The 21,390-nt window shown below is 48.9% G+C and overlaps 1 protein-coding gene across 1 annotated transcript in view; it reads right to left on the minus strand.

Moving 5' to 3' along the window:
* The window catches only part of ClC-a (chloride channel protein 2), a 97,856-nt gene that overhangs the window by 19,151 nt on the left and 57,315 nt on the right, over positions 1-21,390 (minus strand). The window contains exons 3-9 of the mRNA XM_089544562.1: positions 17,618-17,768; positions 8,546-8,677; positions 7,318-7,446; positions 5,991-6,124; positions 4,698-4,775; positions 3,883-3,961; positions 2,617-2,742 (exon numbers count right to left, since the gene is read on the minus strand). Of these exons, the coding sequence (XP_089400688.1) occupies positions 2,617-2,742; positions 3,883-3,961; positions 4,698-4,775; positions 5,991-6,124; positions 7,318-7,446; positions 8,546-8,677; positions 17,618-17,768 (829 nt within the window). The remainder of the gene's footprint in view (positions 1-2,616; positions 2,743-3,882; positions 3,962-4,697; positions 4,776-5,990; positions 6,125-7,317; positions 7,447-8,545; positions 8,678-17,617; positions 17,769-21,390) is intronic.

Consider the following 21,390-nt stretch of genomic DNA (forward strand, 5'->3'; position numbering starts at 1 on the left):
GAGAAACAATGAAAGGATGCACCGGCAGCGAAGGGAGATCGCCACGAGAAGCGTACGCGCAACTGTGAAAGTGACACGACTGTACGGAGAAGTAAAGGATGCCGAGAAACAACAGAGGCTGTTGCGGCACCGTCCGAGGGGAGAAACGCGTCATGTTCGAGTAGCGTGGCCGTCAAGTGAAGCTGCAGCTACGCGCTGACGCAGGCAACGTACGCAACACATCAGCAGCAGAGGTAAGAGCCCGGCTGGGCGCATACCGCAGCCCGTACAAGAAGGTATACATTTAATACAAGTATACGGTTACATGTATACAGGCTACGCAGATTGTATACAGCTATTATGCAGGAAGATATGCCGGTCTTACGCAAGAAGAAAAGAGGTACGAGCTGAAGCTTCTCGGTATCCAGTTTCGGCTGCTGTACGCAGTAAGAAAAATTGCGACTCACTTCACAGTAGACTATGATTTAGTTCGGCGCTAGAATAAAACGCCACCCGGCGATGGAAGAATGCATTGTGAAAGTAGACAAGAAAAAAAGAACAGAAAATAATAGTGTACAGTGTAAAAAGCAAAGTAGTTGTGATTATATGCATGCATTTCATTTACTGATAACAAGACGCGTATTTTGACAGGTTCGCACCTGTCAAAATACGCTTTTTTTTTCATTTTATTTCTACGTTGTTGTACACGGCATGACAGCCTACACAGAAATAAGAACACCACCCTTACAAAAATTTTTAGATAGCCTGTAGACTGTCCATAGACGTCTGTGTATAAAGTTTATAGACTTTTTATAGACAAATCCTATAGACTACTCTACATACAATACAAATTCCACAGATAGTCTATAGACAATCTATAAATTAATGGTCATATGCTTTTAGTAGACTTTCGTCCATAGAAAGTCAACAGACTATGAACAGACAAAAGGAAATGTCTACATAGAGACAATATAGTCTATTAAAAGCCTGAAGAAAGTCTATAAACCATTTTCATAAGAGATATAGCTCAAGACAATACATAATCTACAAGTTTTGCAGTTTTTATTAGCTCTTATGAGGTGCCCCTATTAACCCTGAGAGAGTTTGTCCACATTTCGTGCATAATTCGCAAGCACAGCAGAAAGAAAGCGTATTTCGAAAAAAAGAAATGCTGTCGACAGCAAGATTTGCTTCCGAGACTTAACGCGTTTCTACGCTTGCAACCGGAAACAAGCACCACCGTCCGCGCTCTAGAGAGGCAGCGAAGCTGCAGCTTTCTATTTCTCCATCGAACGCAGACATACAAGGCTGGCAAGCGCGAGACAGCGCACCGCCGTGCACCGGCATATCGCGCGAACTACCGGGGAGCGATCAATTTCACAGCTGCGGCGAAAACAGGATGCCCAACGCTTCGTGACGGAATGGGCGTTTTTCGCAACCAGCGCAGGCAGATCCGATGTGGAAAACAAAAAACAAAAAAAGACTACTTCGCGTTTCGCACGAAAAGAGCCCTTCGCGCGTTTTTATCGAGATCCATATCCCAGGGCACTATATACACACGAGGTTCGACGCAAAATATCTGATAGCCATTAATTATAAGGAGCGCTTATGCAGCTGGAATTGGGCGGGGCACGTAATGCGGAGGTCAGATAACGAAGTCTGTTATCCGCGGTGGAAATTTCTGACCGAGACGAGCAGATTCAAGTCGCTTACGACGAAATTATGAGTTTTTTAACATTTCCACCTGGCAGGAGGAGGGGGAGGAAAAAACGAAAGAGGTGGCATTAGCGATCATACCCAACAATGCTGAAAAGCATTTTTGAACGGGAAAATGTTTACGAAAGCAATATTTTTTTTATATAGTGCAAGATTTCACTAATAATCAATACATGCACAGCTCTCCCGTCGGCAGGCTTGCACTTTTTTTACTATTATTTCATTAAATAGTCTCTCTCTCTATGCCACCGAAGAATGGACCATTACCTTCAATATTTTCTTAACAGTACATTACAATTTTCCACTCTTCAAAATTTTTCTCCAAACTTCTACCTTTATAGATCTGGTCTGGCGGTCTCCCCATTGTGCCCGTTCTGCGGAGAACCCGAAACGATAGATCATTTCTTGTTGACCTGCCGCCGTTTCTCCTCTTTACGGAGCCGCCTGCTATAGGGCATCCGTTACGACAGCTCGGTCTAAGTCTGTCAGCTGGGGTTGTTTTGTCTCTTGGTGCTTCCTCCCTTGGGCACAGTAACTGGAATGTGCTCTCCGCCATTCAAACTTTCCTTACAGACACTAAACGGCTGCCGTACTAAGCTCTTTCTCATGATCATTATTTCTCTGCAACGAAAGCTTTCCAAGCATGGCATGTATAGCCCGTTCCCTATTTCAGTCACCGATCTCACTGTATTTGTTTAGCTTATTTCAATTTACACATCTGAATTTCTTTCATTTATTTTTTAATTATTACTATCATCATTAATACCATTACATTTTTCCCTCATTTATTTCATTGTTTAACATTCTGAGCACCTGTCAGTCGCCGCCTGTGTCTTGGCCAATCCCCCGCAGTGGGTGCGCGCCATTATTTAGAGGACAACAAAAACAACAACAACAGCAAGGGCGACTCGGTGTACGCACCTTGTTCCTTGAGCCAGACTCCCAGCAGCTGCCAGACGAGGGCGCCACAGGCGGCGGCGAAGAAGCCGCGCCAGTAGTTGCGCACCGCGAAGAACACCGAGGTTACCTCGATGCTGAACAGCACTCCTGCGAATAATGGGCGCGCAGAGTTTCTTTTTTGCTGCTGTTGTTGCTGCTTTTCGCGCCAGCAGACGAAAGTGAAGAGAGAAAGGAGAAGGAGAGCTCAGGAGACACCTGGCTGAGAAAGAGCGAGGGTATGGCAATAAATATAAGACATGCAACCATAGCCGAAACATGTACCGCTACTTGTATGTTTAACGAAACGGAAAGCACAGCGCAACAAAATATAGCCGTCAGCGATTTCAGCAAGGCAGCCGAAATTTTGGTCCTTATTATATAAGTACTTTTCCGTATGGGATACCTGGTTCCCTTCATGCGTATTGCTTCTGCGCGGTGACCCATGCAGAGAGCCGGGCACGTCGGGGCAATATAGCGGCCAGCCATGCGTGTGGATTAAACCATGCAGCTAGCCTACACCAAAGTACAGTAAGACTGCGCTAATTCGACGCCCCTTATTTCGGACACCCTGTCCAGACCCGTCCAACGTAAGTACTATCTCTATGGCGTGACCGTCTGAGTGATAATCTGAATGTCCCAGAGGGCATACTGTATGTTGACTGAACCGGCAGCCAGAGCGAACTACACGTGTACATTTGGCGGAACTATGTAAATAGTTATTGCCACGCAAATTTAATTTCTCTCCCGAAGCAATTTTTTTTAAAGAAATAAAGGTATATCGATGAGGGACACTTTGTTGCACTAAAACACGTTGCTGGGCGAGTTGGTGCATAACTTGAGATGATGAAGCGCAAAAAAGGACGGCACACTGAAGTAGGGACGACGGGAAGCGCATGTCCCGTCGTCCCTACTTCAGTGTCGTCCCTACTTCAGTGTGCCGACCTTTTTTGCGCTTCACCATTTGGAACCAAACTTTTTTACGTTCTTTTTTGTTTTATTCGTCGGTTGCCCGAATAATTCGACACTCGGGAAAATGCGGTCATTTTCTCTGGCCCCGTGAAATCCCCATTAACGGGGTGTTACTGTACTACCGCAGCACGTTTATTCTACCCTGCAGTGTGTCTCTTACTCCCTCAAAGCAGCACAAAATAAAAACAAAGGCAGAGAAAGGAAGAGGGAGAGGACAGAAAAGGAGAGGAAAAGCTTCGCGGTGATTATGTATGACCCCCGCAGTGGTGTGTGCCGTACCGCCCAGCGGAGCAGCGAAGGTGCAGGCGACGCCGACGGCGCAGGCAGCGGCGAGCATCTCGCTCGTCCGAGACTCGTTCTGCCCGGTGGCGGCGGCCGAGGAAGAGGAGCGGTCACCAAGTCGCGGACGAGATCGAGGGTGCGACGGAGAAAAGGAGGAGAAACGGAACAGAAGATAACGTAAAAAAATAAGAAAACACAAGCAAAAAAAACGATACAAGTAGGCGCAAAAAAAAACTAAACAGAAAGAACACTGGCGGAAAGAAAACGAAAAGTAAAAGGCGGGTTGGTTTCCCCCCGCGGTCACAGGACGGCCCCAAAAAGGAGCACGGCCCCAAAAAGGAGCACGGCCCCAAAAAGGAGCACGGATCCGAAAGCGGGTCCTAAACAGTGCGTGAGTGTTTACCGCCACTCCTTTTTGTCCCTCTCTACCTCTCCCTTTATGACTTCCTAATGACTCGCTTCTCCCCTTCCATATAAGTTAGGGAGCAGTTCTGCAGGCGTCCACTAAGAGTGAAGACAGTTACCGCGCCTTCCCCTTCTTCACAGTCCAACCTAATTTAATCTGTCTAACGTATTTTTTTCTGAGCCCCCCGCCCCCCTTCCGAAAGATGGGAGTAAATTTGAGATATAAGGGAGTAATACTCATTAGCAGCTATACCCAAGCGTAGCATGCATACGGATGCACATATAACGGGCCACTTTTCGTTCCGCACTGACGCCGCACGAACGCCCTTCCTGTAAGTACGGAACGAACACACGCACTCTGGCGACAATAGAAAAGGCGCAAAAGGGATAAAGCGTGCCCCCCTCACCTCGTAGATGCCCTTGAAGGAGGCCACGATCCGACTCAGAACCGTGGCTATCATACTCGATATGTGCACGAATGGTCCCTGCGGAATGGGGAAAGCACACGACGACGGTAGAGTGAAGCGCATGTGCCAGATCACACATTTCAACACTTCATACCACGTCCCTCTTGACTGAAAGGGACTGGTTGCTGAAAAAAGAAAAATCTTCAACTGGTACAACCTTTCGTTGCTCACCTGGCTGTCAAATAAGATATACATAGCGACGTTAATAGCTGTAAACTATGCTAAATTTATTTATGCCAGGGACAGGTGCTCATAGTGTACTTCCAGCTACCTTTAACAAAAAAACCACAGGCGTGTCTTTAATACTCGTGCCAATTCAGTGCCGATCACGGCATTGTGATTTACGCTTCCATATTTTTACCTAACGTAACGCACCGGTAGGCCCAATACGGCGTGCTTCAGGTGCTTAGATGCGCGATGTACGCACGAGTGAGTCCCATGAGCACAGTGCGCTGTGATACATCAGCCACGTCGGCACTCATTAGTCGCGCCATGGCGTATACAGTAATAACAACCGCCACAACGGCTCGATGCGTTCCGCTCAGCCACGCCACTACGTTTCCACTTTACGGCTGCGATAGCCAAGTTCAGGCACTGGTGAAACTCGAAATCCTTCGTGAACCGGTATTTTGGCAAGCTTCGAAAGGGCATTTCACGTAGCTTAAAGCTTATGCAGCTTTCTGCCCTTGCAAACCGTGCCTGCTTCGATTTTCCAGCACGCAGACAATGCAACAAAAATCCTGGACTACCACAGGTGTATACAAATTTTTCCGTCCAGAGCCAGAAAGTTTTAAACCAGCGGCGTATTCAAAAGCACTTTCAAGTTTGTCAGTGAGAGTTTAGCAAACGTGCGAGACCGCGTCTGGAGAGGCAGATGGCGAAGCGCCTCTTCTCTGGATTATCGCAAACAGGTTCCGCCGCCACTTCTATACCGGGCTAGCGCCAGTAGCGCGCGACAGTCCAGTAAGCAATATGGCGACCCCATGCACGCAACCTGCTCGAGGTGCGGGAACCGTACCTCCGCCCAACACCACAAGACCAAAGCCGGACTCCGTTTGTCCAAGACGGCTGCGAACTCAGAAATCGTTCTCTTGACATCGTTCAGTCATGAAGCTGTAAAGCACCACTTTTCCCCCGCTTCAAAGAGGTGGAGCAGTAGAGACTCGTATGGCCCACACAATCGATGGAGGGCGCACCGAAGCCTGGAGGAGGAGAAGGAGGCCACACACGCACCTCTTTCCCCAGCGGCAGTCCGCTGCCGAGGGTGCAGGTGAGCCCGATGATCTTGGCCACCAGGGCCCGGAAGGTGAGGTACTCCTTAAGTACGACTCCGCGCAAAATGGTCTTCATCTCGGGGATGCCGGAGCCTGCACAATGGAGAGGAGGGCACCGCTATGACGACCGCAGTTACTCCTGGCAAAAACTGCACAAAAAGTTTGGCACACCATTTGACGCGAAACTACAGCGTGCGTGATGTGTTTCTTTTCTGTTTTCTCCCGCACGCTCCGGGACACAGTTACAGTACGGCTCACTGGCTACGGTGCAAACCGGCTTAACTGGCCCATTAAGAATGCCGCGAAACAGTGCATCTACTGCACAGAAAGCGTCAATGAAACATGCAGTGGCTTATATAAGCTAGGAGCAGGATCGCCAAGAACAACATACCGCAGGCGAGACGCATTTCGCATTCGAGACATACTTAGCACAAACACACACACTGAGGAGACGCCACCGAATCAAAGGTTTAAAAGCAAGACTGGCATACCCCTGTAGCTCGTTTAGAACGGGACGACGGAGTCGAACTGAAATGTATGTGGGGAAACTTCCCGCATCTACAGTCACAAGGGGCAACTGGCAATGCAGTAAAGATGACAAGCTCGGTTTGTTGGTTTGCGCCGAGAGGCTACATGCTAGCACGGAATATGAAGTAAAGGAGCTACAGAAATTGATGAAGTAAAGGAGCTACAGAAATTTAATGTGCCCACATGGCAACGCAGGCCTCACGTACTATCTCCAACTGGACAACGCCGAGAAACAAAGTTGAAGGACTCTTCAGGGACGCCTGCAAGGCAGTCCTTGGTCTACCCATCCGATCAACATATATTTTAATATATTTTCCTCCACGAAGCCAAACCTCACCTATCTCCAACTGTACAACGCCGAAGGAAGGGAAGGGAAAATATTATTTACACCAATAGTTTTTCCTGCGGTTTGGGGGCATCTTCAGAGACGTCTTATACTTAACCGGCACGGCCCGTTTCAGATAGTAATTTATGTGATAAGGCGACACACGCTGCACTGACGCTGTTAACTTGCTCAGGAGATACAGAGAGACAAATCGCGAGTTATATGCATCCCACTGTTACGTTCTGTGTCCCGCTTATTTTTTCTTCGTCCGTGCATGCCTTCAATGCTTCAATACTATCAGTCCAAGCAGCCATTAAGAAGAGCCTGAACTCGCAATGGCGAAATCAAGCGTGTGAAACTGCGACCGAGGCATCCTGAGCATTTAAAACTGCAGGCGGAAAACAAAAAAACAAGTCAGTAAAAGCGTACGTACCTATTGCTTGCGGCGCTACTGTGTGAGCAAATCCAGATGAGAATAATATTAATAATACTGGGAAGAAGACCCAAACGACGTATTTCAATATTAGGTTGTCCGTCAGATCTCTGTGCAGCCATCTTCTTGCTGGAGGGAAGGAAAAGCAGAAGAGAAGAGATGAGTCAACACGCGCGCATCAGCGAGATTCGGAGGCGACAAACGAGTGCCGACTTGCGCAACAATTAAGGCCAATTAAGGCGTGCATCAATTGGATGGGAAGTGGCTCCTTGACGGCGAAATGAATATATGCACAGCTTAGGCACGACTTCGGTTCCCAACATGGGCAGCTATTTCGACAGTTATGAGCGTTGTTGGGTTTGCTACCGTTCTCGACCGTCTATTTCGAGCTTTACAGGCGCTGATGGCACGGTTAAGAGCTAAACCCGGAATCGACCGAGATGTAGATTCCTACGTCTTCGCGTCAAAAAAAAAGAAAAAAAAAAGAAAGGCAACGGTCACATCCGGGGCAAAAAAAAATATAAAATAACAGAAATGCTCGGATCAAGCGATCAATCGCTCTGGCTCCTACAAATTACATTATTTCTTATCTACCTCAATAAACTCAGCATAGGCGACAGCGAAATCAAAGACCCGACAACCGGCTTTCTGGGAGAACCTTAAAGAACCTGAGACCTTGACCGATAGCACGGAGAGTTTAAAAATTAAGTGCAGTGAAGTTACCTACCGTTTGCACTTTCCAAGTTCGTTTTCAAAGCATATGCCTCCGCAAAGCCTTGTTGCACCCTTATAAAAATGGTTTTTAGATTGTCTGTAAACTTCTTGCAGACTCTATTGCCTTCCTATAAATATTTCCTTTTGTCTATTCATAGTCTACAGACTGTCAAAACACAAAAGTCTATTAAAAGTGTATGGCCATAAATCTATAGATCGTCTATAGTCTGCCTATAGAGTTTGCATTGAACATAGTTTAGACTATAGGATTCGTCTAAAAAGTCTATGACTTCACAGACAAAAGTCTAATGGAAAGTCTATAGACTGTGAAGAAATTTTTGTAAGGGAAACAACTAAGTGAAACCAGCCATACACACATAAAGAGGTCCCTAAATTTCATAGTAAACGAGGCTGCCCGCGCGCAGCTTTGTTTCGGTTTAACTGAAAAGCTGGCCTGTTCAGTGCGCTAGCGCTGCACCACATGAGGGGCGAAGAAGAGGAAGAAGACACGCACTCTTGAGGAACATGGAGATGCCGTAGTCCATGGAGAAGCTGATGAGCGACGAGATGACGCCGAGGAGGATGAGGAAGACCCAGTCTTCGCCGAGGCGCGCGAACGTGTGTTTCCAGATGCTGGACAAGAAGTCTGCCGCCGAGAGAGAGGGGAGAGAAAAAAAAGAGAATGCGGCTGTCAGAAAAAGAAAGCAGCAAGCAAACCACGCGTATTATTGCTGCCGTTCTACGCCGTCCCGGCGAAACTCTTAACAGCGGACTTACCTTACGCACAGAGAGGACAGTGCGTTTCGAGGCAGGGACTATCCGCAAGAGATGAAACAAGAAGGAGAAGACGGAAGTGCCGACGCAAAAACACAAATGTATTAGCCCCTGGAGAGGTGAAACAAGCGAAGTTACCACTTCTAAAGGACAGCCTTTGCGCCTTCCAAATGCAATTTGCCTAAGATCTTCTCATTTTGTTGTTTATGGTTTAGTTGTAAATTTCTTGTTTCATTTGTTGCTGATAGTACGTAGAGAGAGAGAGAGAGAGAGAGACAAAGAAAGAAAGAAAGAAAGAAAGAAAGAAAGAAAGAAAGAAAGAAAGAAAGAAAGAAAGAAAGAAAGAAAGAAAGAAAGAAAGAAAGAAAGAAAGAAAGAAAGAAAGAAAGAAAGAAAGAAAGAAAGAAAGAAAGAAAGAAAGAAAGAAAGAAAGAAAGGTGATTAATTTTATCGCAATTAAATAAAGAAAGAGGCGGTCTTTGACGCCCATACAAGCACATGCGTACTAAGGTGGATGGGCTAAGGCCTATAGGTGTAGCCACGGGCTATAGTCGGACACCCCTCTACCCCAACTCACTTCCAATCTTCTCGTAAAAGTGTCGTTAGGATAGGTCTATTTCGGTCATTTATTCAAACTCCCCATTGGTCCAGCTCAGGCGAGTCCACACGAATTCCGCTGCGCACAGCGGGTGCGGCTCAGAGCTAACAACTGTGCGCGCTAGTTATTGCGCGTCGCCCAGCCACACCGTGACGTCGCGGACTGCACCTGCGGCGGCAGCGGCCGTGAGGGAAGCAATGCGCGCCCGTACGCACGCACGCACGCACACACACACACACACGCCGGGAATGCGCGCATCCTGGCTCCGCGAAAGCGCATTCCGGCCTCTCGCGCGAGCAACAGGGCCGCTGCTTCGTTCCGGCCATTGTGGCGGCGACCCGCGTCGGGAAGGTGCGCGAGCGGCCGGGGCTCTAGGCGCAGCACCGAACGACGCAGTCGCCGTTCGGCTCGGCGCATTGCCGGCGCGTAAAGTGCCGGCGCGGCGCAATGAACGGAGCAGTGCGCCGCGCGTGAAATGCCGTTGTGCGTATACACGGACAGCCCGAGTTGTCGACCTATACCCTGCATATACGATGAGCAGGGACAGGTCGCCTCTCTTTTCGCCCATACGTGCAGGCAAGCATAGTTACCATTCCTGTCCTAAGTGGCAGCCTATCGGAACTGCATCGATCCAGCGACAACAGGGTTCAATATATCTGCAGAGAAATGAACAGACGAAAACTCTTTCGTCGAAGCACATGCATAACTACTGCGCAACGTGACGACGACTCTGCGGATAACTGAAAAACACAACAATAGTGTGACGTCCAACCAAAACTGAAGTCGGCCTTTTCCTTTCTTTTTTCTTTCTCCGTTCTTGATAAGAGCACCTCCTGCTCATTGCGCATTCTTAGTATCATAGCCTGTTAATGAGTAATCATTCTCTTAATGAACCCAATCAACTTAGTTAACCCATCGGCAAGACGTACGAGGCAAATGGGAAGGGGTTATTCTCTTACCCAAGCGCATCTCTCCCCAGAGGCAGCGTCGTCCTCTGTGCAGCTGCAAGGAAGTTAGTCGCAGCGCGCCATTTCTATACAGCGGAGTACGGCCTATATAGAGCACACGTAGCGCGCAGAGACGAACGGACCGTGGCGCGCAAGATGACACCGCGGCGGCCGTTGCGTCGGAAGCGCGCGCGTTAGCGTGCTGCAACCCGAATCGCGGCGACGAAGTCGCCCCGAGACATTACTCTCTGCACTGCTTACAGCTTTCCACACAGCATCGGCTGTATACTGAGAACCAGTTTACAAAGGCCGCGTGGGATGACCGCATGGGAGCGCGAGCAAGCTCCCCCACCAGAAAACAGAGTGAGCGGACCTTCCCGCTAAACAGTAGTGATTGCGAGCAGGTGCAGTGACACACTGGCTCGTGAACTAAAAGAAGCACCTCGCATTTGTATGCAAAGGCGCGATGCCTTCGTGACTGATACATCCGATTCTTTGTTAAGCTCATGCTCAAAACGAACTGTCCAGCTGTTTGGTTCCACACACTTCACTTCACCACAGCGCACAAAAAAAAAAAAACGAACACGAACGAAAGACACCACAAAGCGCTAAGAAGTTAAGTTTTGCAGTGTTTTCTTTTAGATGTCCACGTGCTAGATACGGGTTCTTTTTCTGAGGCGCGTGGAGCGCCTGTTCAAACTTAACTTAGACACGCGGTGTCGTCAGCGTAAAGTTTGCGCCTCCGTTGCGTATGCGCAGACCAGACCATCCGTCTCGTCTACAGGATCACTTCCCCGAATCGAGGGCTTCGAGAGCACGAAACCGTGCGCCTCGTACAAGCATTCTCACTAAGTCCCCTCGTGTACTACCTCCCGTGTCTCACACTCACCGCAGGGGACCTCGAAATAATAGGCTCTCTCATCCGCAAAATTTATAAAGCCACCCTCTATATCCCAGCACCTCCAGTGCACGGCTTCAGGCACTATTCCTCTACAACACGGCGGAGGAACTCGCAGAAGCCCACTCAGTGGGCAAATATGGGCGCCTCTCGCGCACGACGACGGGCCTCCACATCCTCAGCCCTGTAGGCTCCACTGTGAGGCCCTATTTTCCCCCCAAACCTCCTTCCTCTTCAATCCACCAACACCTGGACGTTCGCCTCCTTCCCCGTAACATGCATGCGCCGTCTTCCATACCGGTCGGCGGCGGAAAAGGGACACAAACGTGACAGTATTAACCAGGAGGTGAAAAATTACCGACGATTACGTTACTTCCTAATGCGAAATTTGAGCGCAGCAAAAAGCTGTTTCACCTTTTCGATAGATTGAGGCAAAGATATCGAGCAACACATGTATGCGCTATCACAGAGTTTTTTTTTTTATTTTTCACACGTATTCCTTTAACAAAGATTCCACTAACAGTTCTTGACAGTCATGAATGAAGCTTTGTGGTCGGAGAAATAGACTGATATATGTTCGACTTGGTACACCAATGCTTGATTCTCAAAGACGAGATCTATACAAGTGCCTCGCGAGGTTGTCACAGCCGTGGGACGCGTTACGAGCGAGAGGAACGGGATGTTCTCCCGCATAAGTGTTAGGAAATTGCTGTTTGTCCTTATGTCAACATTAAAGTCCCCCACTACTAACATCGGTGTGGATCGATGGACGGTTAATGCGAGTTGCAGGAGGTGCACGACGTCTTTCGTGAGTGCGGTAGGGGCGAAGTAGGCAGCTACTACCAGCAAGCCGTTGGGCAACTTTGCGGCGCACAGTTCGCCAACTTCATGTGACGTGCCAAACATTTCGACTGGTATTGCAGAGAGACCTGTGCGCAAGTAGATAGCGACTCCCGCCGCTCTGTTGTGGTCTCTGCGAGCACCACAGCAGTATAGGAAATCTATGATTTCGAGAGGCTCTTCGGGATCCATCCAGGTTTCAGCAAAGCAAAGTACAGAGGAATGGCGCAGAATGTGATCGTGGTGTACGTCCTTGGCATGTGCGGCAAGGGAGCGTACGTTAAGAATGTGGTTGTGAATGATGAATCAAGTGCTGCCAGCGAATGACGCGTCCATTGGCTGTCTGCGTGTGTTACTGATGTGTGGTTAACATGTTAAGCTTCGCCTGTAAGAGTGGAAAGCGACAGCGTCTTGCAACGCTGCCAGGGAGTCCACAGAACGCCATCGCCAATTCGGCTGTACGCCTTGCTGGACGGTAAATTTATTTTTTGAGGAAAGGAAATGTATCTCTCTCGCATATCTGGGTGGACACCTGCACCTCGCCGTAAGGGGAAGGGGGAAGATGGGAGTGAACGAAGACGCCGTATTAGCTAGACGCGCCTTTGTTCATTCCAAACCATTCAGCTGGCATTACGGAGTGGCTAGCGTGCTCGTATCGCACTCCGGAGACCCTGGTTCGATTCCCCAACTCGACCAATTTCGTTCTCGGTTTTATAGATTTATGCGGTCTAACTAGAAAGGTTAATTAGGCTATTTCATATTTACATTATTGCATTTCTATCCATCGTGTTCTGTCATTAACCTGTCAATTGTTGGAACTGTCTAGGATGTTCGACACAACGTATATGAAACGAGCAACGTCTTACTGAGTGGGGAAGTGCGTGGTGGTGGTGGGAACGCGGCTTCGTACTTATGTTTTTTTTTTTCAACAGCGTCTCCTTCCGCGGACGCTGTTGTCGCTGCGGCACGCGTCTTTCTTTTCTTTTCTTCTGACCTCTTCATTCTCCTCTGTATTAATTAGGCTAATTGATTAATTAAGCAATTAACTAAACTCAGTCCAACTTAGTTGCAGCATCACTATACGATCCCTTTGATTGGTTGCATGGTTACTAGCCAAAGTACAATTGGCCCCATTTGAAATTCGCGCACTGTGACGTCACGAGCATTTCGACCAATTGAAAAGCATGACATTGGGGGCGGAGCTGGTTACGAGGCCGACGCCGACGACGACGCGAAACCCAGGAACGGACGCCAAAGAGCTGCGCTCTAAAATGTGGATGCAGCCTAGTATCGCCACTGAGACCCCTTTGCGCTCGCGGTCTCGGGCCATACCGACTGCCTCACCTACTCCGCCTCCGTCGTGACCGCCTCTCCAGATATCGCGCTAGCCATCACCTCCTCCAACCCTACATTATCAGCGACTCGGAAATCGCTAGCAGTAATTTCTCTAACGGCCGGATATCTCCCATCACCCTCTGCCTCGTATAACCTATCACCCCCTCCCCCCCCCCCCCCCTCCCCCTCCCCTACCCACACCATCCAACCATTCTGGACCCTCGCAAACTCCTCACTCCAAGGGAAAGAGGGGGCGCACTCACGCCCCAGGCATTATTATACGGGCGGGGTCCAGTTCCTATCCCCATCACGAAGCGAAGTCAGCGAGGGACCAGTTGACCACCTATCACGAAATCACCCAATATTACCGACCTGACCACCGTCTTTACCCACCGGCCGACAGGTCTCTATCCCGCGCGCAAGAGATCTCCCGGCACCAGCTCCACACGCATGCCTTCTCATATCCAGCAAGTCTCTCCCATATCTATCCCACCCTCTACTCTCCAAGTTGCAGATTCTGCGGTGGGCACGTGTCCCTATCACACATCATGTGGGACTGCCCTATCACCCCTTCCACCTAACTCCTACAGTGGAGCAGTGGTAAACCGCGCTGCGCAGCCCGGAGCCGGGCCTTCAGGCTCGGTTCGTCCAACGGGCTGACTGTGTCGCCGAGGCGCATATAAGCTCATAGCCACCCGGCGGAGTTGACCTGTTGCGTTATGAGGGACTCCGCCCGTCCCATTCAACTAATAAAGTTTATTATCTGCTGTCTGTAGCGCCTCTCCCCTCTGCGCCATATTTTATGCTCGCGCATTTAGCCTTTAGAAAGAAAAGCCTATGGATCCAGCCAGCTAGTCCTGCTAAGCTACGCTTTGTATGAACTCGGACGTTTTCTCATGGCCACGGAAAGGTCACCGTTTTTATTTTTCCTCTTTGTTTCCTTTTTTTTTTTGCCAATGAAGATTGGTCGAGCCCTGCACTTCGGAAATCGAGAACCGCCCTCCTTCTCCCCTTCCCAAACGCGCCCTCCCAAGAATCGCTCACCTAAAAAAAAAAACAAAGAACCATCACGAAAGCTTACTGAACGCGGACAAACATTCCTGTAAGAAGCGGCCCCGTATTACTGCTCCCGTTAGAACGACCTCCTGCACAGCCTCGGAACGTCCCGACGAGTGACGGCGTGGAGCTAGAGACCGCACCTGAGCCCGGATGCGCGGCCTCCCGACAACCCGGCGCAACCGTTTGCCCGTGAGCAGGCGCCTCCGCAGCGAATGCGTTAGCACGCACCCACAGCGACACACACACACAGCGGTGCGCGGTCGAGCGGAAAGCCGCGACCCGGCTGCAGCACCGCGCAATGCTGCGAGGGCAGCCCTAAAAGCGAGTAAACGCGGCCGGCTGCCACCGGCGTCCGCCGGAGCCGACACGCTCCGGCGCCTCGGCGCGTTCCACCTGATCCGCGCGGCCTTCCTGGAGGGCCACCCGCGCTGGGGTCCCCACACGCGACACGAACGACAGAAACCACGCATCGATACGCGCAATCCGCAGCCTTCCCGTCGAACGCTGCATGCGGCCGTAGATTTGCGTTGCTCAAAGGCTACGCACTCTAGGCCAGAGATGGGCAAAAACGCCGCCCTGTGGGAGAGTTCGGCGTGAACGCGATCACAGCTGTAAATAGTGCCTCCACCCGCTATCCTGTCTTACTATCTTTGTTGCACCCTTCCTGTATCTAGTATCCCACATTCCTATTAATTAGGCCGGCTGCAGATCGGGTGCGTGATGAATTCACGGCAGTCTACGCTGTCTTTTCTTCGTTTCTACGTTGGTCTAAAATTACTAGTAAGTGTAACAATTAGTCCTTCGTCCTTGGCTTATTAGGAAATAATGTTTACTACTCCCCAATGAATGGAAATGCAGCAGTCAGTTAGTCCTCGACGGACTATTTAAACGACTAATCCTCGAAGGACAAACTCCAAGACCTCTTTTAGTCCTTCCTGGTCTAGAGTGTGGGATAACCTGGCACTACAGCTTTCACTGCATATAAATTATTGATTCTCGAGCTGAATGTTGCGGCTTAAGCTGTAGCCATGCGCTTTTGTGTAAATTCTTTGTGCGTGTTCTTTGTATATGTTGACAAGTCACCACCAAGACTAATTGGTACGCTACTTCATAGCCAGTATTTAACCACGAAGTCCGAGTAAGGTGTGAGTGTCATCGTAGGGTTGGTTTCTTTTTTTTTCTGGCGCTGTTACTTTCCACTTGTTGAGTGCTGGTACAGGGTGTTTTATTTCACATTTGGCGGTTTTGTTCATGTGATTTAAGACCATTCAAGTAAAAGCTGAGCGTGCGTTGTTGGTTCTGTGGGTATTTCAGAAAGAATTACCACTGCGGTTACACGCAATGTGTTCAGACTTGTATAATCTAAATCCCGTAGCAGTGTGTATTTTAAATGTATTGATATGAAGAAAGCAGAGCGATAATGGTTGTACTGGTTTTCTATGTGTCTCAAAAGATAATCAATACAGCGACATTGCAACGGGAATTTAATAAGATGTTAATAAAAACAAAACAACCAGTTTTGTATACAGGTCAACAAAGCCTCGATGCATTTTCAGCAGCCATTCTCTTGTATATCAATAAAAGCACAATAGCTGCTATTGAATTTCGACTGGTCCGCAAAAGGGCGACACTTTCTTGTAAGTGTGTATGTTCCCACCGGGCAACCTTTCCGGAAGTCAGCTTGGCCCGCGGGCTGACTTCAGTGTTGCCATGCCAATTACCCTAGTAAGCGCCTTGTAGTCAGTGAACAATAAAATAGAAGGCAACAGACAGTACACTAGCCGTTCTTTTTTTTTTTCTTCAGGCCCTTAAACATGGATGTAAAAAAATAAAATAAATTATTACCACGCCGTTCCGCGTTCGACCGCTGGCGCACTGGGACCCCACTCTCTTAAATTGCTGCAGTCGGGAAACGCTGCCAGCCGACGCTTGAAAAATGGCTGGGGCGACGACACGGGGCTCTTGCCAAGTTCACAGACGTCGCCAAAGCGGTTAACGCTTGTCGCGCAATATTTCCGTCGCGCCGACTAAGCGAGCATGATTAACTGCCGTCATTCCCAAAGAGAGGAAGGGGGGAGCAAGGCCAGCGGGACGTCATCGCCGCCAGCTCGAAAGCCGATCCCGCCCCGTACACACAGCCGTGCCGCACAGGGCCCTCCGTTCCGTCTTACTCCGGTCCCAGTATACACACGCCGTGTGCTGCATCCAATCAAGGCCACTTCCGTGATTTCCCGCCCTGTCACCATTGCAGGGCGCGAAAAAGTCGCGCCTTTATACACAAGGTCGGCATGGCTACGCGAGCGAGCGCACTATAATACAAGTTCGCATTGGCGGGTCGCCCTTGGGGGTCTCCGCTTGGGCGGCTTTGCATCTGAATCACTCGTTATCCCCTGCACGCATCATTCACGACACTGCGCCGCCTCGCGGCTTAGGAGATTTTTTTTTTCCTCCCTCAATTTCTATCCGATGGCATTTTTCCTTTTGCTGCTTGTTTTTCTAATGCGAAGGGAAACGAAGAGCGCATAACCGTGCCTGCTTCTCCGCTTGGTCGTATATACGTGTTATCCTAAAGAACTGGGCATACACACAGTGCAGAACCCTAGAGTCGTTCCTTGAGTTATCGCGCCTATAAGACTCATAACCCGCAATGCCGGAGTTTTCTCGGTCAACTACGGCAAACTTCGATGCACACGTTCAGTTAAATCATTTTCCTCGAACCTATTTCGCAAAGCATGGCTCTCGAATACAAATAAAACGTACAATTTAAGTTCGATCGATACTGGCGCACTGCTTTCGTTCCATCCTGCTTTCTTGCAGATGAGCTCCACTCTGCTATCTTAATTTCGTATGCCTCTAGGGGGATTACACGTCGCACACCCGCACTGTCCTTGCTGTCACTCCTTCTCACATTAACAATCTGGAAGGATTAGGCACCGTTCTTGTGACTAACCGTCGCGACCACAATGACTGCTGTCAATATGGCAGCTGTCATGATCACTGCGGCAGGGTCAGACAGGGTGTGCACCAAAAGAGCCGAGCTTAAAGGCTGCTACACGGGCACGACAGTAGAAACCAGGCGTACGTGCTTTAGTGAGACAGAAGCGAGGGGAAAGAGAGAGAGATAAGGCCACCCACCGAAGCACTTTCGCTGCCACTCCGGCCGGTAGGGCTTGAGTTCCTTTTGGTCGAGCTTCTCCTCCTTCTTGCGCAGCTTCTCTAAGGTCTTTAGCCGAAGCGCCTCGGACTTGGCGAATGCTCCCAGGTCCTCCTTGTACTGGCCAAACATCTGCGAGGGACCGCCGCCACGGCAGAGACACACGCGGGCCGGTTATAAGCGGCCACCGCGGACACGCAAGGCCCGGCAGGTGTGTATCGTGCAGTCACTGAACCAGGTCCAGCCGTGATTATTTCACGCTCACCGTGTACTGGGAAGGGATACTAAAATAGAATACAACACTCCTGCAGGTTAGTACAAAAATCCCTAGTTTCTTTTCACGTTTGCGCGCGCTCGCGCGCTACATACACTGTTAATGCGGACAGTAAGGTCCAGAATACAAACAGCAGCTAAACTTAAAGAACATACAAAGTCATGCCTCCAAATCTGCTCGGTTCGCATTCTGTTTTAAAACTCGCGACAAATTCACATGAGTCCTGAGGAGACTGGTTCAGGGTTTGCACGATGACACCTCTGAAGGCAGGTTTTATGCAGCAGATCGATCGAGCTTAGAGCGCAGTGCGCATGTGCATCTCGGAATGGAAACGTTGCGCGTTTACACTTGGACCAGCCACGAAGCAAGCGCTCTGCAAACGCAATTTCGTCGGTGCAATTGAGCTTTCGAACCAACAAGCATGCGCTGAAGATTCGCAGCTTCGCGACTGCTGCTCCAGGTAAAGGTGCTCAGGAAAAACGAAACGAAGAAACGCAGCTGAGCAATTTTTCGCATAGTCTCGGAGCAGTGCAATGAAATTTTGACAGCTGCAACTATAGGAACACCACCAGGCCTTGAGGTGCTCGTTCACGATTACTCATTATCCAACCGCAGGGACCTAGACGAATGCCTTCTACACTAGAGCCACAAAGTAACTAGACCATGCAACACCAATTAAGTTCCAGTTCTTTTAACTTGCTCTCCGCTTATTCGAGGAACTATCTGACGCAAATATACACTGCTGAGATATTTTATAAATTTGGATATGTTAAATGCAACCACAGTCCCCGCCGCGAATATATCGGCAGTGAGTTTATTTAGATCTCGTCTTTCTAGTTACCTGGAACAGCAGCTACACAAAGGAATATTGAGCTATGAAGACATTCATCTTTTTACCCCGAGATCATAGATTCCATAACGTCTAGTGCGTATATACGGATATGCAAGACGCAGGCATGCTTCGCATGCAAAAAGCAAAAAACAAGTCGATGATGCTGGATTCCCCTAAAACGCAAACATCGAAGGTGCCTCTACTCACCCATGGTCCAGCGCATGTAGATAGGCCAGCAGGCAACGACTCCGTACGGCAGTGCCGAGCAGTACGCACAGCAGCGGCTTAGAAGACTCACAGTGGCCGTCTTCCAGGACAAGTACGGTCCATTCTGTCCCCGCCCACCTCCATTGAGTGGAGTGGCGAAGCAGCTGTACAACCTTAACGCAGCCCACAACGGAACAGCCCTCTATCAGGCGCTAAACAAACGACGAAACAGTGTGGGCCCAAGGCAGCCGTGTTTCAGGTGCTTTCTTCACGGATCGTGCCAAAGAATACCGTGACGCGTCAGCGAAATTAATGCACCTAATTATCTCCTTACGGTCGCTGTTAAGTATGAACCGGCAGCCCAGAGATACTTCAAAAATGAGTAGTCCTATAATTAGTACTTCGCTACGTTGAAAGGCAGTCTCTTGTAGACATTCGCTAGTTTAGAGTAAAAAAAACTCATGTCTGTCGGTTTGAACACAAGCAACACGTTTTTGCCTATACGGAGCTGCAAGCACGTACAGTCTTTGTCAAAAGTAACCAGGCTCCATGGTTTGCTTCTCATTCGTATAACAGAGCCTTCACGGCTTCTCTAAAGGACAAAAAGTTATTTGATGGTGAGAACAGGGGTTCTTCTTACCATACAGAGATTTAGAGCTTGAGGGCTGGCATAATAGCTTTAATATATAACTGAGAAGAAAAAAATGTGCAGCCTGGTTACTTTTGACAAAGACTGTACTTACTAAAGCGGGAACGCCACCAGCGTTTGTATATTCCGTACAGCAAACAGAAGTCTGAGCTAAATGCATATTCGCTGATAGATCAGCGGGACAATTTGCAATGTACAGTCGGAAACCAAAGTCTCTAGAGTTGCAAACAAAAGGAGACAGCTTTATTATTAGAGGCCGGATCAAGACCACGCCTGTGGATGTGAAAGCCGAAGTAACGTTCTTTAATTTGTGGTAGTGAAATGTTGTGATCGCTAAAAAACGTGTCGCTTCTGGGCCTAAATAACTTTCTGAACGTTCTAAAGGCTTTTTTCCAGATGGTATGTATGCCAGTAGTTTAATCCCCAACTTTCGGCAAGAAAAGTCAAAAAGTGGTACACTTTATTTCTCCACTTGCTCCGTTCACAAACCAGCTGTTCTGCCCTTGTCTCCCGCATAAACAATACTGGGGTAAACAGAGTTCGAGCTTCCGGCCAAAACTGTCTCCTTAAACAACCGTCGGGACAGCTTCGATTTTTCAGAGAACATAATATTGAGGCTGACGGCAACGATATATCATTCAACCGCATGACATTAAACAAAAAATTCCCAGCAAGCGGCGATACTGGCCAAAAGGAAACCAGAAATGGGTTTGGAACGTTTTCTGACTGTACCTCATAGCCCGAGTCGCTTTGGGACGTTAAACTCCAATAAACCAAACCTAAACGTTTTCTGACTATACCGGTAACCTACAACAAGCACGGAGAATGCTGCTAATCTCAAAGCGAACCCTCCCAACCAGCCTGCCGGTTGTCCCATGCGCTTCCCTGCACAACACACGAGTCTCCAGAAAATGCACACCTTACGAGACGAACAGAGACGACTTGCGAACGTTGAGGGGAAGAAAACGATCATGCAAATGAGTCAGAAGAGGGCAAATACAGGCTGGTTGGTACATGTTAGAAGAACTGGATAAAACAGCGCAACAGAAGACGAGACAAGAGCGCTGGTGTTTATCCTTATCTTGCCTCTTCTTCTGTTGCGCTGTTTTACTCCATTCTTCAAATGAAAGTCCTCATGTTTGTCCGCACCACAATCGGTACATAACATCCTAGTCAAGAAATTCTATTCTGTAACAGAACTCAATCAGTACCGAATCGTAGCACACGCTTTATCTAATTAGTCTCGTCTCCTCAGCGAATCTTTTATGCGACTAAATCTGCATCTTCGCATCTTTTCCTCTAGCAGAAAAATTTGCCCCAGTTGTCCCTTCAGCACAAAACAACTGAAGAAAACTTGTCAAGCCATCAAATGTACCGTCGAGCACTGATCATAGCCAGAAGGTAACATGTTCCATCTTTTCGCCACTCATTTCTGTTTTTCAATTCCGTCGTTTCGAAGACGACGGTGGAGTGCTCCGGATTATAATAGATCACCTGGAGTTCTTTAAATTGCATTGACGTCGCACAGCACACGGGAAGCACCGGGACAGCATAGGGACAGCATAGAGATATCACAGAAACAGCCTAGGGACACCACAGGGACAGCATAGAGACAGTATAGAGACAGCACAGCGACAGCGCAGGGATAGCTCAGGAATAGCACAGGGGCAGCACAGGGACAGCACAAGGACAGCACAGCGACAGCGCAGGAATAGCTCAGGAATAGCACAGGGGCAGCACAGGGACAGCACAAGGACAGCACAATGACAGCACAGGAATAGCATAGGGATAG

The sequence above is a fragment of the Amblyomma mixtum genome, chromosome 5 (genome assembly GCF_055824585.1).
Source record: "Amblyomma mixtum isolate Tamu chromosome 5, ASM5582458v1, whole genome shotgun sequence".
NCBI classification, from domain to species: domain Eukaryota; kingdom Metazoa; phylum Arthropoda; class Arachnida; order Ixodida; family Ixodidae; genus Amblyomma; species Amblyomma mixtum.